Below are 15,833 nucleotides of genomic sequence, written 5' to 3'. Positions count from 1 at the left end.
TCATTTTTAATAACTGAAAATGTTCTTAGGAAAGTTTGAGATTTTTCCAAGCCTGGATTACAGCTTGAGCCTGCAAGATGTTGAATCCACAGGATTTGATTCAGCAAAGCATTTCTAGGGCTACTCACATGCTTAAAACTACACAGTTATCTGGCATTGCTTTGCTGCAATGATGAGTAAGATCTATGCTCAGAGGTTTGAACCTTTGGTGGGGGCAGCAGGCAGGGTAACAGGGAAGAGGCAGGCCACCCACCACTGAAAACCAGCTATAATCACCAAAATTGTATTTGTAAAATGCATTGTATTTGTAAAATAATCTGGCTTCCTATGTGCTAGAAATAGTGCCATAATCTTAAAGACAGTATATGTTTCTATGACAGGAGGTTGAGTAGGTTAAATGATGTAGCTGCTTAATGTTAGAAAACTTCTTGAAGCTGTAAAGAATTTCGTATCCAATGTAGCACTTTTTGTCCTCAGGGACAGTTTAACAAAGGTGTCCCTTTTCCAGAGGATTTTCATAGACAGCTGAACAGAAAGCCTTTTTATTGAAAATGTATTAACAAAGTTTTATGATTTAAAAAGCCTCCTTTGGGTTTCTGCTAGACAAAGAGCCTTAGCATCAGCTCCTGCCATAAGGACAGCTGGGGATCTGGGTCGCTGTTCCTAGAATTAATTGATACGACCTGGTGGGAAGGTATGAAAATCATCTTATTAGATCCTTGCCAGGTCATTCTCCGCTGCTTTCGGACTCGTGGGTCCACACAGCTAGAGATGTGAGTCAGGCTGGCCCAGACAACTAAAAATGTCAATGAAACTGTGTGGCAAGATGCTCCTGGTGGTGTCCTGGAATAAGAGGGCAAGACCAAGAGTTGTGTTACCATGTACATGAAGCCAGGGCTAGAAATCCTATGAGGATAAATTCCTTACTGAACAAAAAGGCAGCATTACCCTACAGATCACAATAGAAAAATGTAAACTAATTTCATTTTTTAAAAAGATTATTATTATGTATGTGAGAGTTTCCAGAATGCATATTGGAAAATGTTCAGGACTTTCTATCAATGCCTTTTTTACTGAAATACTATAGATGTATTTAACAGAGTAACAAAAACACAGCAACAAAAGCCTAAGTATACTGTCTAGATATTTTTTTTTTCCAGAGAAAAAAACAAGATACTTTGTAAGGATAAAATGTAAGTCCTACTGAAGTCAATGGCCAAAGATCATTACTCTTTAGTGGAACAAAAGATTTCACAGAAAAGGTTTTGTACAAGAAGATACAAATGATCTAAGTTTAAGAGGATAGTGTATTTACGAAAGTATTTTTACAAGCCATTCTTCATAAGTGATAATCTGGTATGGTTCCTCAGTGACAAAGTCATGAAAAAATACCGTCCGATCACATAATGGTACCATTGAAGCAAAGAAAAAGGAGACCTAGCCTTTGGACTGGTGTTAGCTTTGGATTTGGGTATCTGCCTGAAAAGTCCTTGTTTTTATCTAGTCACTTGGAGCCAAATCCACAAAAGGCTCATAATTCAACTGCATGATGCCATGCTCAGCATCCAGGGCTCTTGGGCAACAGCTGCTTATTATAAAATACATCAGGGCTTGCTGTCAGAGTCCAGATCTTCCCAGCAAAAAAATTATCACTAGTGGATGAGAGCCTCTCACATAGCCTCAGCTCCAGCTCTGCATCACTGACTTGCAGAAACTTTATTTCATACAAGATGACATGAGACCACCAGGTACTGTGGTGCCAACAACAGGGAGGTCCCTAACCCAGCCCAAACCAGAGGGAGGCAGCTGGGTATGGATTCCCTCCAGGCTGTATGCAACTTAACCAGATTATAAAAATATGGCACAAGGTCACAGCTCTGAGACAGTGTTTAAAATCATTAATTCTGAGTAATATAAAGCACAAAGTAAGCAGGCAGTGCTGCAGAGAGGGCTGTGGTTAATGCAGGACTATTCATGTCATTTTCTGTCTTCTAGCACAGGGATACCTGTGCTCAGTAGGGCTTTCAGGCACCTAATGTGGGGCAGAGGATCCCATTTCAGCTCTGGCACGGCTAAGCTCTATTCTCTGATGCAATGATGCCTATAGCTCCTCCACGCCTCAGTTCTTCATTTGTACAATTAATTAATTAACAGTAACAACGGTTACTGCCTCACCAGGATGTTGTAAAGAAAAAACACACTAAAAATGGTAAGGTGCTCAGATGTTGGATAATAAGGACTTTGCAGCCCCCTAAGAAAAATTTTAAAGAATTTGCAGTGTTTGAACATAGACCAAATTTTAAGCCCTTTAAGGCCAAATTTCTGCCTCACACAGACAAAAGACATGGAAGAAGGGCTCCTATAGCATGTCAGCCTTGTGCTGGCCCCCCACATAATGCCACCTTTCTCAAGAGATTTTGCTAAATGCAGAATTCTCTGAGAAAGTCCCTGGTCAAGCCATGATGAGCCACCCCAAGTTAGTTCCTTCCTAACATGCTCCAGCCACAAGGACAGGCTGCCTTGCTGCCAAGCAGCACGCTCATCTTGTATTTAAGGTGAGTATAAGGTCTATTTTACATTTCCATGAGACAGAGGTGCAAGTCACAGTGCAGCTGCAAGTGGAAGGCAGCACCAAATCCCTGGGATAATTCCGAGACTGCAGTCAAAGAGTTTTGATAGCACAGTGAGAAAATCTAGCCACCACAGTACTCAATACAAAGCCCATTCAGGCTGCTGGAAGTGCTCTGCATTGACTCTGATGGCCATTGGCCTTTTCACTGAGTAGAGCTGCAGTAGAGGGAATAGAAGTAGGGTATCAGCTACACCCTTACTCAGCCCCTTCTGGGAAATGGGAAATATGGAAAGAAAAATCTTGCAGGACCTTTGGTATACAAATGGATACTGCACTGTGTCCCAGCACTTTATAAGAAGCTAGACTTGTTTCTGTTCTAGTTTTCTCCTGCAACAAAGAAGAGGATGCACATGGCAGAGCACAGAGCAAAATTTAAAAACCTAGTGTGATTTTGCAGCTGGTGTTCACTTAAGCAATCCAGAAGCAATTTCCCGTTCAGTCCACAAGAACAGGTTTAAACTTCATTTATGCCATTCACTTCCTCCTTTAGTCCTTCTTGTTCCTTGCTCAAAGGTTCCAGCTCAGGCCCATCCCGTGTGGTTTCTTTGTTCCAGCTATTTCTGCCTTCATTTTCTGTCCTTACAGGTTTAGGATTCTCTTCCTTTGCCTTTCTTTCCTTCTCCTCCTTGGCAAGCATACGATAATTATAATAATTCATGATGAACAGGAAGGCTCCTGCCAGGACCATCACAGCTCCACATTTAATGAACATATATTTGTAGTCCCCAAAGGTATCAATAAGAGTTCCTGTAAAACATATATTAGAGAAAAAAAAAAAAAAAGAAAAAAAAAAAGAAACTTAGAGATGAAGGCAAGAATATTGTGTTTTCAGATCCTAAATACATAAGGACACCCCTGTGGCTTCAGGATAAAATAAGACATTCTCTTGATCTCTTCCACAAATACTCTGACCCTGCAAATACTTCACATGTGCTCCACCATATAGCCTGTGGGTAGTTAACATTGATACTGGTGATACTACCAATAATTTGTACAGTGAAGTAGAAGGGAACAGAGAACCTACATTGCAAAGTCTGGACTTTTCAGGCACACCTATTTTTTCCCATGCAGAAACTGAGCCCTCTGATTAGAGACTCTGCAGACAGCCTTTGCACTGACTCAGTGATCACCTACAAGGATGTCCATTCTACCTGGTAGTCCTCAGGCTGCCAACAGAAGCGACAACTTTCAGGAAGACCTTCCTGCGATGGCACCTACCCACTGGGTCTCATCTCAAGACTCTTGACAAAGACCCTCCAATCGATTCCACCCCGGTTCACTCACCAGCATTAGAGGGGGCTCACCGCTGCCCCTTCTGCATTTATACTCGTGATCTGAAGATGAAAGGGCACTGCGCGGAACTGGAAAACATTCGTTCCAGGGAAAGCAAAGATGATGCTGTCAATGTCAGACAATTTCAATGCCAAGACAAATGTGACAGGTTCCTCTCAAAGGTTAATGCCTCTGCTACGGAGTTACAGAGTAACTGAAGGGAGACGGCTTAATTGAAATGTCAGTGTTCTCCATTATGTCAAAATGTAATGCAAATCTTATTGGGATTATGATCCTGAGCATTAATTCCCATTTACTGGTGCAAAACACACCATTCTTAACATCCCAGATCCTAATTAAAGTAAGACCCAGTCCTAACCTGGCCTTCGCAGTACAGTTAGTCCTCCTTGAAAGTGGCCCATCTTCCATTAGCTCCCTGACTTCTTGGAATATGTTCTCCTCCTTAAAGAGAGGGACCTTTAATTACTTCCTGACTGACCCCTAATGCTGAAAAGCTGATGATTAATTATTCCACTGCATTACACTGACATGGGGGTTTATGGTCACCAAATATATAAATTTCTTGATGACAAAAAAAATGCTTTTTAACAGGTTTTGCTCAGCAGTTCTTCCTGAATCATTCCTGGATGTCTTGGTACACCATTTTCAATGCACTGTGTTTTTCACGTTACTGGTGAAACATCAGCCAAATGCTAATTGCAATATTTTTTCCTCCTCTGCTAATCAGGATGACCTAGAGGTCTCCTAAATAGGTTTCAATGAGAATTTTAATGAGTATTGGAAAATTCAACAGTAGGACAGTCTTTCTTCTTTTCCTTTGAGAGTAAGATAAAGTCATAAAACACACTGGGAACAATTTACTTAGTTCATTAAAGCAGAACCCTGCAGTAGGTTATTAAAATGCCAAAGAACCAATAAATTTGCTGCATATTAAAATGGTGGGGGAAACCCTACAAAACTAATATTACTGATTATTACATAGAACTGTTTTAGCCTCATTAGCAGTCTCTGGTCATTAACTTAATCTTCCACACAGAAAATTATATAATTCAGAAAACGGTCATTTTAAAATTGTATTTTATTTTGTTTGTCATTAATTAAATAATGAATCTCCAAGACAGCAAGAGGATACAGCTGCTTCTGTCACACTGTATGAGCCACAGGGTAATACAAAGAATTAAATGGCTCAGCAAGATGTGCCGTGCAGAGTATTCGCCAGATCTCCGGTTTGAATCCAGGAAATGGGTTTAAACTGCTGCCTTTCTGTGCATTCCTTAAATGTTATGATACTGTCATGTCCAAAAGAATTAGCAGAGTTTAACTTTTATACATCTGAATACAGAGAGCACAAACAACCTAATTAAATATTTCAGCATACTTAAAGGTGGCCAGTTTCCAAAGCAGTTATTCAAGCTTGCATACAGGTGAAATGCAAATTGCAGAGCAGGGCACATAGGCAGGATGGTATCTATACACTGAGGGGATGTCATCTATAAAGTCATTTAATCCATTGCCAACTCAGATTTGATAAGGACTATATTTAGGCCAAATTCCAGATTCAAATATGGTGTCTTCCAGACGTGGGGTGTTCCTTGTAGAAAAAGAAGTGAACACATGCTATAGAGGGAAAGCAGCGGAGGCTGTTAAAATCACAGATCACCGCTCCCACTTATCTTCAGACGACTGTAAGCCCTGCCAGAGGTTCAATATTGTCAGCAGGGACCCTGTCAATATTGTCAGGCTCTCTACCTTTTGCTATTTCAAACCATACCATCCAAAATAAACCTTCTTTTGTATTTTTGGAACAGCCTTAAATCTATCAATCATCAGTTGCGCTAAGATGACTGAACCCCATAAGTGGAAGTACTCGGAGCCTTAGAGACAGATAGCAAGGCTTAGGTTTGAATCAACAAGAACTGCTGTGGTGTACTGTGCTTAAATTGTGGTGGGCTCCAGCCTTTTGCAACAGGAGGAGTCTCCAGGAGGAGTCGTGTGAAGTGCAAGGTTCTTGGTGCTGCAGGTGGTCCCAGACTGCAAGTTCAGTTCAAGTGCTTGAAGGCATCAGGGACTACAAGACCACTCCCTAAACTGCTGACTTCAACTGGAGGACTACACAGAAGGGAGTAAAGAGGAAATGCAGGACTTGCCCTCCCTGTCCAATTTCTAGTGGAAAAATGGTGCATGGGAAGCAGCGAAAACACATTTAGAACCACTTCTTGCAAACCATGCTTGCAAGAGTCTAAATATAAGTGATAACCAAGTGGAAGCAGAGGAAGAAAAGACTCACCTCCAATAGGTGGTCCCAGCAATATTGTGCAGCACTCCGCAATGGTGACCAGGCCAACAGCGCTGGTGAACCGGGCAGCTCCCACAAGGTCCATAAGTGTTTCAAAGAGCATGGCACAAACCATCCCAAAGGCCAAGCCAAAAAAGATGGCGTAGATGACGAGTCCCATGTAGCCAGAAGCCAGCGGGCAGAGAAGGTGGCAGGTGCCGTTGAAAGCAATGGAGAAGCTGAAAAAGTATTGAATCTGTGGCCTCACCCACTTGCTGTTTGCAATGATGCCAGTGGTAGGTCGGGCAATCATATCCACGATTGCAAGGATCGAAAGGAGGAAAGCAGCTGAATATTCATCAATGCCGATGTGCTTTGCATAGGGTGCCAGGAAAACAATGGGGGCAAAAAACCCCAGGAACATAAGCACATTTCCAATCAGGTAAATCAAGAACCCTCTGTGCTTAAAGAGGGAAAAATCAAGGTACTGATTGATCTTTTCACAACATGCCTTTCCTCCTTCCTCTTCCACTTTGTCCTCCATAGGGACTTTGGTGGGACTACCCATTTCCATGGCATCTTCAGTGACCTCTTCTTTCAGAGCATCCTTCCCTTTCCCAGTCACCTGGGGTTTGACTGGCGTTGTGGCTGCCCCGATGGGTCTGAAGAGAGCTCCTGCCACACAGCAGTGTAATAAAATCGCCCCAAGAATTAAAAAGCTTCCCCTCCAGCCAAAATTGTCAAACAGGAACTGGTTGAGAGGAGCCAGGGTGCAAAGCATCACGGGGCTCCCTGCCATAGCAAGGCCATTTGCGATGGGCCTTCTCTTCAAAAAGTATTTCCCTATGATTATCACTGACGGCTGGAGGTTGAGAGCAAGGCCGAATCCTGGAACAGAGGAAAACAGTTGAGATATACACAAAGATTTTGGACCCATTTATCCTCAGCTCATTGTTTAAGGCAAATTCATAGACAACTGGTCTACTGGTGGCTCTTCAACATGATAGTCTGGATGCAAACTTTGCTCAAGATATCCCTCTAAGCTTCTGGCTGCCACCTTTGGGTAACCAGACCCCAGAAAGACACTTCCAGTCAGAATTTGCACTGCAAATCTCTCAGGTGCCAACCCTAGCACAAAGAGGTTGCTTTAGAATAAATCAAAACTGTACCCGCAGTGAACGCTGGCTGGTTTTATCCAGAAACAGCAGCCGTATTGGGGGCGAGGATGGAACTATATAAAAAGAAAAGACAACTCCCAGTTCGAGCAGGGTTGTGCTGGCTTGGACAGTGCTAACCACCAAAGCACATCCTTCTCAGATGCAGCTGGGGCTGGCATCCCCCTCCATGGGTGGCGGGCGCCCACCACCGCCGCGGGGCAAACAGACCTGCGTGGAGCACACAGACCTGCGTGGAGCACAGCATCACCCTTCTCAGCTGCTGCTAATTTGGTGGTGTGAGCAATTCAGGTCTGATGCAAAAGATGAAGAGGTCTGCAAGTACACAGCAAAACAGCTACTGAGGATGCTCATTAAACAGGACCCTAGAGTGTTTCTTTTAATTAAAATTTATTTTTATTGCATTTAGATATATAAATTGGCATTATAAATCTGCATTGCTAATTCAGTTAGCCAGCTTCTCTTGCGCAGGTGAAAACTGAAGGCAGAGATAGCAAACACTGAGATGGTCTCAACTTTCTGTGGTCCTGTTTGAGAGCACTAGAACACAATGATGGCTTCTTTTCAAACATTTCTACGATATGCAGTACTTCCCTTAGAAGCTAAATTTTCAGAACTCCATCAAAATGACTAAAAATCATGCCACATATTTTCCACCCTATCATCAGGAAAGAATGAACCACATTAGACCAAAGCAGAAATGTAATCCTTGAAGTGATTATATCAGAGAACATGAATCCTGAAAATAGGGTCATGCAGATTTTTTCTTGTTCATTAGTCTATATAATTAGTTTGTTTAACTGTGCAGTACATAATTAGGTACAGAAGAGAATTTAGAAAGGTCAAGGTCCTCAAAATTAATTAAGGAACACTATCATTAGTTGCTGATAAAGTAGAATCCAACTGAGGCAGCAGAATTCAACTGACGTTGGATAGCTTCATTTTGATCGGTTTTACAAAATTATGATTTTTGCTAAGTTCACGATTCATTTTTTTAAAAATTACTTGCAAGTTTACCACATTAAAAATAAATAGAAATGGAAACACATTCTCAGCATAAACTTTTCTGGATAGTCCCTATATTTGGTGGGGCACGTCTTTGGGAAGCACAGCCTTCTCATAACGCATAAGAGATCAAATTCATCCCCTTGAGGGGGCTGACCTGAGAACTACAGAGGCAAAACACAGCCTTGGCTAAAGAACTCCTTTGATGGTGCTCAGATATAGGAATTCATCTTTTTTCACCTGAGGAAATGCAACACAGTGGATTAGAGTTTGCTTTAACTCCGTATTTCCCAGGCTGGTAGGTAAGGGCAGAAGCTGAACCATCATTTCCATAGCATCATTTTCATTAGGGACCTACCACATGGCGTGCAGAGAAGGAAAATCAGACTGGATGCCAGCTACCCACTTAAACAATAATCAACTTAATTTTTTTATTATGTGAACATTAATTTGCCAGTCAGACAAATCTAATTTAATATTACCTCATGCTCTTCCCATTAATTAAATTTGGAGAGTTTCAAATTGACAGGCTGGAATTTCAATTTACTTTAAGCTTTTGGCTGACTTTAGTTGGAAATGTTTATATCTATTTTATTCCAGTTTTCAGAAACTGCAGCAGCTTTTCCATGGCTGAAATTGTTACTCAAATAACCACATTTTCTCCCCAGGGATATGACAGAGAGGCATGATGTTCATGGTGTTGCATGAACAGAGGCAAGCCTGTGCCAGAAGGAACATCCTTCCCTAGATTAGATACATCTCCCTCATATTAAAAGGAAAGAAATGGTGCTGCAGGAGTGAGCTGTGGAGCTATTGATCTTGTTCTTACTTTATTAGCAAGGGAGGATCCTACCAGGTATTTCAATACTCAACATTTACAGCTGAGGCAAAGACTCTCATTAGTCAACATGCTTCACCCTAGATCCCATTTTATTTCATGGTGGTCTAATTGGTACAGATGGAACTGAACTCTGACCAGTTGTTATTGCTGTGTATTTAGCTTTGAAATTCGCTGCTTTCACCTCAGGCTTGAAGAGGTTGCATGCTTAAATACCTATTCAATGCATCCAGGCTGGCATCTATCCAGGTCGACAGCTTGCAAACCCTATTTCTTTTTCTAAGCGCTATAGGGAGACAAGTGAGGAAGAGAACACGGGTTTTACAGCATAGGCAAAGTGCCTGGTGCAGCCCACAGCTCCGTGCCATCAAGGGCAGAGCAGCTTCAGAGCTGCGTCGGACGCAGAGCCCGGTCCCTGCTCTGCATGCAAATGGAAAAAGACATAATCAAGAAAGCAATTGAGATTGCCGTGTCTAATCCCTCCACCGTAAACAGATCCTTCCTGCTCTGCTGCTCTGAAGAGATTTCTATTAATATGCCGAAGGCACAGGACTGTAGCAGAGACCTCCTAGTACCAGCTACCTTGTTTTTACCTCCATCCCCTGCAAATTACATGAACACGGTCTTTTACATCGGTCTGTTCCCCTTTCAGGCTGGGAGGAAGGAGGCTAGAAAGAGTGTGATGTTTACAGGTTGCTTTACAGTCATTGTAAATCTCCTTTACAGAAGTCTCTCTCCTCGTACAGTAATGCTGTCTCAGTCGCGTGACGAGCGGGCAGCTTCATAATTGCACTTGAATGCCTCCATGTTAGGCCTGACTAGCGAAAGCACTTCAAGCATAATTAGAGGCATCAAGCATGTTAGCAGGATTACAAGCATCTTCCCTTCTCTGTCAAATTAATATTCCTTCCCCAGCACACACACCGTGCCTGGAAATGATGGGTTATTAGCTAAGACCTCATCCATACAGCTGCCCTCATTCAGTAAGCAGGAGGAAAAAAAGTACACAACACAAAAAATGTGCTTAGCTCTGAGGAAACGTCATGGCACTAACAACGAGGAGCTATGGGGGCAGTTTGTCCCTGTACCCTGTTGCTGGCATGAGGTTACACGGGTGCACTGAGCACAGCTTGTACCATCAGCTCGCTGGGGTGGGCAATGGACCAGATTTGCAAAGATATTCCAGGACCAAAAAAGAGTGGGGTCTTCATAAATCCTAGGCCCATCGGGGTCAGGCACAACATTCCCTCCTGCCACCTTTTTAGAGAAGTACCTTTGAAAATAGGAGTTGGTGCCTTCCTACAGCACTGTTCCTTGCCTAAGCCCTTCTGCTCACCAAAATGCATATATTTTTAGCAAAGGATTTATGGTTTCCATGTGCTAATCCAGCATTAGTCAACTAGCTAGAGGATATTTGTTGAGCAGGGAATTATGCAATCTCATGCATCAATAAATATTTAATTTATCCATGGGAGACAGCAGTTACTTCTACTTCTCATCCCTTTGTTTCTAGAATTTCTTTCAAGGAATCTGCAAGATCTATTCAATCAGTAATAACACAGTTTCACCTAACTACAGTGACTCTCCTTAGAAAGAGCAAGGTTTGAGAGAGAGGATCCCTACATGGGGAATTATTCGCTGCTGCGCAGATTTAATAAAGCAATATTGGTGTAGAAGAACAGGATGACAAACTTGCTGTCCCAATTTACTTTGCTAGTGGCTGGTTTTATTGATTTTAAATGTTGAGCTCACACTTTTCATGTTCAGAAAGCAGCAGCACTTAATGCAGCGGCAGAGAGATAGGGAACATTCATTAAAACATACACCTCGCAACCTCAAAAGCCAATTCTGAACTTACTGTGTCATGTTTTCAGGCAGATGTCCTAGCTGTGCTGAAAGAAACATTTGCTGTACCTTAGCCAAAACAATAAACAAAAAATGCTTACAAATAAGCTTCTATGCTCACACAGGTGGAGAACTCAAATCCATTTACCTTTAAAAGCAATAGCACAGCACCTGCAGGCTTTAAAGATGCTGGACCGAGCCTATGCCTTCTCCTGTTTGAGTTTCCAGTATGGAAATTCGTATTTCAATACAGACAATTCAAATTGTAACTTCAATAAGGAAATATAGGGTGGGTTTTTTTTCTCAACAGGGAGAACAGTGCATTGTTTCAATCAACTCCAGTAGTTACTATTTTCAGATAAAGGACCTCCTAACCTCACAAGCAGGCGAAGGGCAAGTAAACCAAAGCAAAGCCCTGAAATCTCATTTCCTATATCTCATAGAGGGAAGATAACACACAGTAATAGAGGAACACAGGTGCTTTCTTCATAGTCACACCAGTATCTGGAAGGGCTTGCCTTGCCCAGGGCAGAGCGCAGTTAATCTGTGTTCACATCAGTGGGATCTGAGGGCACCGATGGCCATCCTCACCATCGCCGCCGGCCGAGGGCACTCATCTGCACAGAGCAGCCCCCCGCTAAGGTCCCACACGCACGCGATGTTCAGCCAGGAGCACAGGGCTTAGCGGGGGATGTGCTATTTGCTAAAGTTCACACAGTGCAGTTGTCCCACCAGCTTTTTAACTCACCAGCTTCCCATTGCACTTGGCTGAGGTGCCCAAGCGTGGATGCCACAAGCCATCAGAAATTAACCTCAAGCGCGGCTGGAAAGGAGATGCTTTCTTCTTACCTGTAATGAAGCCCACGCAGATGTAGAGCTGCAGGATGCTGGTGCAGAAGGCGGCTGAGACCATCCCAATGCCACACAGCAGGCCTCCGAATATAACCACAGGTCGGCTGCCATAGCGGTTTACTAAAATACTGCTAATGGGACCTGGGGAAAGAGTGCAAAATGGTCCTTGAGGCAGGTACCTTCTGACCGAAGGGCACGTTTGACACAAAGCAGGTAAAACTGCAATATCGGTGCCCTTGAGGTGCTGCTGACACCTTCTAGGGTGACTTCAGGAAGAAAATAGAAAAAGAGAGAAAGATGCTCCGCACTGTGCAGAGATGGCAGCGTGTCCCATGCCATGCAGTGGCTGCGCAGTGACAGCTCCTGCCCTCAGGACTTCAAAGTGTCATCAGAGAAGGTAAATGGCAATAACAAATCAGGTGAACACACGATCCCAGCATAGGAGCTTCCTGATTTATTATAATGCTAAACCATACACACAAAGCAGTGGTTCATATTACGAGGCTGATAGCATGAATACTGTTGCATTTTTAATGCTTCTATTTAATGCAATTCCAATACTGCTGACCAGGACTGAAGCTCCAGCAGAACAGCTGTTAATTAAATCTTAATAGCAGTCTATGTAGGTAGAAACAGGTTGGGATGATGGATTAGCCAGAGCTCAAAAGAACCAGTTCAGTCTTGCATTTATGTAAAGATGTGGTTCAGTAAAGTGCAAAATTATGAGAGAGGGAAATGGTTTAAGAAAGACCGTGGATGTTGAAAGGAAGCACTGAAATCTGAGGAAGCGAAACATGCCATTAGCTCTGGGTGGAGGAGGAAAGATGGGAGATCTTGTGTATAGAAGTCTCAACTAGCTGGAGGACCAGTAAGAATCTGAATCAAAAATAACATATGTTGGAGGGACTTTGAAGATCTCAGGACCAACTTCGTGCTCAAAGCAAAGCCAACTCTGAAGTTAGATCAGGCTGAGAAGACAAAACTAGAGAAAGCAAACAGAGCAGGAAAGTGGTCCAGAAGTCAAGCTATGACATTTAAGGAAAAGAGTCTGTATTACTCAAAAACCTTGAACCAAAATGCTGCAAAAATGACGCTGGGAATGAGACAGGGGGATACAGGCAGCATTTAGTATCTTATCTTACCTGTTCCTGGGGCTACTCAGCACACAGCAGTGGTGTTTCGGAGCCCAGAGTGCCTGCCTGCCTTCATTCCAGCTGTTACAGACAGCCCACACCATCCACACACAGATTACTGGAAACAGGTATTTAAAGCTTACAGGCATCTCTGAAGAGTTTGACTGTGGGATCTACCTCACCGCAGAGCCATTTGGTAGGATATTTACCTTTGCTTAAAATTTTCTTAGCCAGGAATAGCGCCAGAGCTCTTTTCAGACCCTGCAAACCACAGCACACTTGAACACAGGAGTGAGACCCCCCAAAACCCCATATCCCCTCAGCATGGCTGACAGCTTCCCAACAAGTTCTCAGCTGTTAAAATGTGCAAATATAAAATACAGTAGGTATGACTGGTTTAATCTAAGGAATGAAGCCCATGGTTACATCTGTGACATGTAAAATATTTTCCACTAGATGTCTAAGGTCAAAACACTCATAAATAAAATACACACAAGCAGAGTCTTAACAGCACCCCTGTAACTGTGTGATCTGTGACCTGGTCCCATCGAATGCACCATTCAATTCAAATTTCTGTGAGTCTATAATTATGCGGAGAGTTTTTTCTCCTAATCCTGCAACTGGATTCACATGCATACGTGTTTTTGCTGCACAGAGCACTACAGAATTGAACGAGAAGCTCTGGGGAAAGAGATACCTATGTCAGATCAGCACAGCAGGGAAGGGACCCCTTTCTCACTGTTTCCCCTGGTCAGGGCTTGGACTTGCATCATGCTTGAGCTGGTCTCAGCATGTCCTGTAATTCAATAGATCAAGCCAGCATTCCTCAGAAAGGCACAATATATTCATCTGCAGCCTAAGGGCACGCAACTCTTCCATTTTTCAATTTTCCACATGTCCGCGTTTCTCCAGAATCAATCTAATTACTCAACTAAGAAAATGTGGTTTCAATTACCTTCTCCTGCTGGAAGAAGGCTTTCACATTAGCCCTAAAACTACAGGATATCGTACCACAGAGCAGAGCATTTAAACCCCACAGGATTGCTGCTAAGGCCCCTCTTCTGCTCTGGCTCAGGGCAGCTCCCAGGAAGAGAAGCCCCTGGTATGAGAAGTGAAACAAAATGCTCACATACGTCCCACTCTTGCAGCATCCACTTTGGGAGAAGGGAACTACGGATCCATGTCCCTCTCACTCCAGTCCATCAGCTGCCGTATTGACTTCACCCATCTGTAAGGATGGGTTTGGACCACAACAGCAGATGATGAACTGGAAGGGGGTGAGGATGGGACAAATTCTGCTCTGCCTCCTGGCTGTGGGAGCAACCCGGGGTAGAGGCTGAAGCAGATGAAAGCAGAAGTTCGTATCCCAGCCACTGGCTTTACAAATGAGAGGACCGTTCCTTTGCCCTGGGGCACCCTCCACGATGCGCAGTGTCCTCAGCCGCATCCCAGTTTCCCAGCCATCACTTATTAAGCCACAGGCCTGCAATTGTTCCCTGTTCTTGCCTTGTGTAATCTCTCAGCAATGTTTTACATCTGCTCTGCATGACCTTCAGCAAACTGCCTTTATCTGCTGTAACCAGCGTTACCAGTTTCACAGGGGGAAAATCAGCCCCACTTCTTTGCCAGTCCGGGTGGGAGAGCAGTGGTCTCAAAGGAGTTACTTGCCTGGGCAGTGCCAAGCTCACAGGGAACTGTGATGATCTTCAGAAGCAGCACAAGCCTTTCTCCCTCGCAGCCTGAAACCTTAAGTCCAGGCCCTGCGAACGTGCTTTGCTAAAGCAGCATGGCATACAGGATCACAGCATGCACTTGTGAGCAACAGCATTTGATCTCCCTGACCAGCCTCATCCACATAGGACAGAGGGTCAGAGACCTCTGAGATACTAAGTGCAGCCATTTAAAGGAGAAATCAGAAGCAGGGCATCTGGACTAAACCCTTTCAGCCACTAGAGAATCCACAGCAAAGGCCATGATGAGCACTCAACCTGCAGCAAAAGTATCAGCCAGATCTACACTTTACGAGACATCAGAGAATCCAGTCCAAGGCTTCAAACAGTTGGAAAACCAAACTTCTCTGAGCTGCTGCTCGCAGGCAGAAGGTTTTGTAACGGTCCTGAGCAGACCCTTCAAACGCACTGAAGCACATGCAAAATCACATCCCCAAAATTACTTCCACTTAAGTCATTTGGACCTGCAGAAACGTCCATAGGCTTTAATGGAGCAGCCTTTCAAAAGCTGTCCCGTCTCTCCGCAGAAACCAGCGCTCACAACGTGTCACATAGCTGTGCACACTTCAGTACGCAAACCCGGCTGGTTTGGGCAGGTGCACGAAGCACGGACACATACCCCTTCACCCTGCCCAGATGTCTCCTGTGATCAGCATCACACCCAACAGACCCAACTGCACCTCTCCCACCCTGCCCTGCCACATGCCACCCGCAGCGTGCTTCTCACAGGGGGCTGATCAGCCATCAAACGTTAGATAACGTTAACAGCAGTGTTGTGGGGAGCTTCAGAAAACATCAAATAGCTCAAGTCAGGGCAGAGGAATTAAGCTGAGGGAATAACAAAGCCAGCACCGCAGTTGTGGGAAATAGAAAACACGATTACTGCTTTGCTTGCAGCTATTGCAAAAATTAAAAGTGTGACAGCCCCTGGAAACACGGTGGAATTGAAAAGCAGGACCTGTCATTTCCCAGTTATTCAGCCAGCATGAAAAGAATAAAGATGCTGTATATTACTGCACAGAAGCCATTTACGGTAACAACGTGTGCAGCTTAGA

General features: G+C 43.7%; 1 protein-coding gene across 5 annotated transcripts in view; it reads right to left on the bottom strand.

Moving 5' to 3' along the window:
- Nucleotides 1-1,117: 1,117 nt before the first annotated feature.
- Nucleotides 1,118-15,833, bottom strand: part of LOC119146021 (monocarboxylate transporter 2-like) — a 39,028-nt gene continuing 24,312 nt past the window's right edge. For 4 of the 5 annotated variants that reach the window (XM_037383025.1, XM_037383022.1, XM_037383023.1 and 1 more), the window contains 3 exons: nucleotides 11,913-12,056; nucleotides 6,213-7,088; nucleotides 1,118-3,379 (listed from right to left, as the gene is read on the bottom strand). In XM_037383025.1, coding sequence (XP_037238922.1) covers nucleotides 3,087-3,379; nucleotides 6,213-7,088; nucleotides 11,913-12,056 — 1,313 coding nt within the window. In that variant the 3' untranslated portion in view covers nucleotides 1,118-3,086. The other variant, XM_037383024.1, reaches the window with a different exon arrangement.

Source organism: Falco rusticolus, chromosome 4, assembly GCF_015220075.1.
Source record: "Falco rusticolus isolate bFalRus1 chromosome 4, bFalRus1.pri, whole genome shotgun sequence".
Classification (NCBI taxonomy): Eukaryota; Metazoa; Chordata; class Aves; order Falconiformes; family Falconidae; genus Falco; species Falco rusticolus.
The sequence above is the reverse complement of the archived record's forward strand: the minus strand, read 5'-3'. Positions and strand labels throughout refer to the sequence as shown.